General features: G+C 44.4%; 1 protein-coding gene across 1 annotated transcript in view; it reads left to right on the top strand.

Annotated features, from left to right (window-relative positions):
* The window catches only part of T265_02455 (hypothetical protein), a gene marked incomplete at both ends in the record, with an annotated part of 8,377 nt that overhangs the window by 2,004 nt on the left and 2,285 nt on the right, over positions 1 to 4,088 (top strand). Inside the window, one exon of the mRNA XM_009166704.1 lies at positions 3,402 to 3,524. Coding sequence (XP_009164968.1) covers positions 3,402 to 3,524 — 123 coding nt within the window. The remainder of the gene's footprint in view (positions 1 to 3,401; positions 3,525 to 4,088) is intronic.

Here is a 4,088-nt window from a genome sequence, read left to right as displayed (position 1 = left end):
ATGATGATGATGATGAATGGCATCCATTCCACAGTTCTCGAATTGCGTTCCGATGCATTATTGGCATATAATGAATTTAGTCACGCTCTTTTTTAATTTGCGTTACTTATCGTCTTGATATTAGGTCGCCCTAGGCTTATGAGCAGATTTGGACGAAAACCATTCCACCGGGACTTGGTTTCCTGAAATAGCTTGTTTATTTGAGGGCACGATTCATGAGAAGTAAACTTGGGGTCCAGGTAGTACTCGTAGAGGTGGAAGATTTTCGGAAAACGAAACTCTTAGAATCCATACAATGGTAGTCCTGTGATGTATTATCATTCCGAAGCAGCGGTGAACTCAAAATATTGGAGAACAGGGTTCATCCAAACTCTCGAGACAGTAATTCGGATGTTAACCAGTTTGCTGGGGAATGCGTTGAAGAGCAACACATGTGAAGATCACTACCCAGAACACTGGTTATGGAGGAGGCTATCTGTACTTGTCTCGGTATATTAACGCCGTTCTGCTCTACCATAATCCAACTAAACTGTCTGCAACCACACGATATCTTGTTTGGTAATCAATAATAGCCCTTTATGCCACTGCTGACTGCTCACTTCTCAATCGACAAGGAGAAAATTCACTTGATGGTTTTATCTGGACCGGATCTGAAAACACTTGGACTAAGTAACACAACAGCTGCAGAGGTGTCGGTGTTCACACAGAAATCTCTGCAGCGCAGAGACATCACTTGAATACTAACCGCTTTAAAACCGTTTTTATAAATTTTCAGCTTATGCTGCATTGCAGATTTTAAGGAAACTCACTAGTTGCAGGAAGTTCATGGAGAAAGGATTAGACGTGGTTTCCCACTGTGCACGCCGGGGGAATTGTGTACAAATGTCGATTGATACTAACTGATACACACTGATTTGTCAGTGTGTTTTGAAGGATGAAGCGCAGGGAAGCGGAGCAACAAAAATGAACATTTCCACCATCTGTAAAGAACACATTTGATTGTGTGGTCCTTAATATGGCTCGCGTAAGGAATCAGAATCTTATTCCGGTTGATGTGCACAGATGAGCTCCGGTGGTGGTCCTGAAAGACAGTGATGTGTGTTGGTGATCTGTTTCCTGCCTTCTGTTTGTCAGCCATGTGGTATAAATTGTTGGAACAATATACGCATGTCTGCCTGTGTGGATTAAAAGCTTGCAATCTTTGATAGAGCTATAATTTTGGCGCAGTCTCCATTCCCTGGCTTATTACATTCTGAATGGACGATTTGACAACGAAGCTGAGATTTGTGTGGCTGATTGCCTGGAGGCAGTACCTTGCAAAAGGGAACAGGGAGTTATTTGCAGTAATGATTACTCGCATTACTCATCTCTGCGTACGGAACACAGAGCAATATACAGAAGCATCATTTTTTTCACTGTTAAGTGACCATTTTGACTGAAACGTCTTATAAATATGAGTCCGCATTTCAGACCGTTTTTCTACTCACCGTCGTGAAATTCGGAGTCTTCTCACTACTTATAACTTACAAGTAGTCTTTTTCTGGAGTGAAAACACTCCACACACCTAATGGGCTTTTTATCTGCGAAAGCAACTGACGATCCGTCCACCGTCACTGTATGACAGGAAATATTCTAGGAAGGCTTTGCGCTCCATCTAATCAGTGCCGGTCGACCACTCGTACCTGAATTGTGGTGTTCAGCGCGTATTTGAAGTTTCCGGTTTAGATTATTCTTGGAGCTAAGTAAGGTGATTCGCAACAAAGATTAAACGACTATACGGCTTGCCATTCTTCCTTCTAGGTAATCAGTGACATGACCGACGGTGGCTGTGACTACACTTTCGAATGTGTAGGTAATGTGAATGTTATGCGTCAAGCACTGGAAGCCTGCCACAAGGGCTGGGGTGTATCGACTATTATCGGTGTTGCTCCTTCCGGTGCGGAAATTTCCACTAGACCCTTTCAACTCGTAACTGGTCGGGTTTGGAAAGGATCAGCATTCGGAGGTACGCCAGAAATTTCTTTTTCCATCACTTTATGTCCAGTAGTTGTTTAGGACGCTTGAAAAATATACCAAAGTGGACAACCGTATTTTTTCGTGTAAGCACTCCAGGTTATCAGCGAGCTTTGCTGTGTCAGCGCAACAATGTTTTTAATTTTGTTCTGCCCGTACCTTTTCGTAGACCCCAATTTATTTGGCTATCAAGGTTTTGCTATGATTGTAGATGCCATTCACGCCTTGCACGAATCCTAACAATGGGTTGCGCACATTGAGCAGTTGTTTCTCCGTTCGATCAATGTATTGTATTAATCTGCTCAATCATTGACTGAGTTACACTTGCTTAATACATTGACTTAAGGGTCCTTGTTACCGTTTACTGGACTCCGATTCAATCACTGTCACTTGTTCGAGACACCCCAGTGTTACGGGGTAAACTTACTGACCGGGAGGTCTGTGGTTCGAATCCATCCTCTGCATCTTGGCTGCTCCCGTCTATGCCTGTGGAATTTGGTAGTATTTCAACCCTGGTGCTTACTGTGGGTGGTGTATCAGATAGGAATCTATAGAATATTACAGCTGAACAATCATATACAATTGTTAAGGTCGTTAGCAGGCCAGGGGCCACGGGTGGCAGAACACGCTCTTTTGGAATGAAAAGAACTGCAAAGCAAACAATCAGCAGTATTAGTGTTCACAATGGTGATTTCAAAAACAGTGGAAAAGCGTGAAGCCATCACACTCCGAAGTCGAACATTACGTTTGAAGATTGTTTGAGATTGGTTATCGATCATGTCTCGAGCATCACCTGGCTTTTGAACTAGGGTACACCGCTATCTGTTGCATATCTCAGTGCTCGTGCTGCAAAGGCCGCAAAGAAGGGGGCCTATCCATAGCTAATATACACCGTGGATCCGAATGTGCACTGATTTCCTTGGACCAACTTGTGGGCAGTTTTTCCTAGCCATTATGGATGAATATTCTAAATCGCTAAATGTGATCCTCCTAACTATCAGTTAGGTTGTCTTGTCACTTTCGACTGGTTTCCGACAATGGCCCGTGGTTTACGTCTACAGAATTCTGTAAGTTCTGCACACCCATAACCGGCGATCCTGCATATGTTGCGAAATATCACATGGAAAAAGGTGCCCGACAGCTTTAGGGGGATGGGAGGGGATGAGGAGTTCACCGTAGTCTTGGACACTTGGATGCAGTTAAAGATTTTACAATCCGCCATCTGTGACATTCGTTAGACTACCAAATATCGCAAGTTATATCCCGATTACAATACCTCTGTACTCAAATTCGTGGCCGTAAACGAGACTGGATGACTACGGTTAACAAAAGCCTCAAGGGTCATATGAAATGCCAACTGAAGATAAAGTAGTCATGCAACATTTCAGCCATGTCAGACCACGTGATACACGTGTAAAATCTGGATATTCTTCTGAATACGACGCCCTGAATGCCATGCTGCGGCAAGCTAAAAACTCAGATATTGTGGTGGTTGCCGGAGATATGAATGCGTAAGTGGGCAAGCTTAATGCATCTGAGATTCAATTAGGAGGTCGACATGGACTGGATTCGGTACGTACGGATAATGGGGAACGATTGCTTCAGCTCTGTGCTGATCGCAAGCTGTTTTTATGCAGTACGAATTTCCGAAATAGCCGAAATCGTCTGGCCACTTGGTGTCCTCCAGCGGCAGTCCAGCCACAAACTCAAATAGACTTCATTACCATCAATTACCGATGGGGTGGGTCCATAACTGACTACCGGTCGTTTTGGAACACATTTGTGGACTCTGACCACGCGCTCGTCCGGAGTCGCTTCGCCCTACGTTTCCGGGGGCCGCGTAAGGTGCGGACAAATCGCATGGCAACTGAAAGACTGGAAGACCCGGATGTCAGACGAACTTACAAGAATCGTCTTCTAGAGTCTCTTCCAAGTGCTCCACCATCAGATGTGAACTCATACTGGGACGAGAATTGCCATCTCTTTGCGTAGTGCCAGGAATTTTGCCTGTGGCACGACCCAACCAGGCGCACTCAAGCACTGGATATCAGACGGAACGGTGTCAATACTTAAAT

The sequence above is a fragment of the Opisthorchis viverrini genome (assembly GCF_000715545.1).
Source record: "Opisthorchis viverrini unplaced genomic scaffold opera_v5_30, whole genome shotgun sequence".
In the NCBI taxonomy this organism is placed as follows: Eukaryota; Metazoa; Platyhelminthes; class Trematoda; order Opisthorchiida; family Opisthorchiidae; genus Opisthorchis; species Opisthorchis viverrini.
This window is presented reverse-complemented; position numbering and strand designations above follow the sequence as displayed.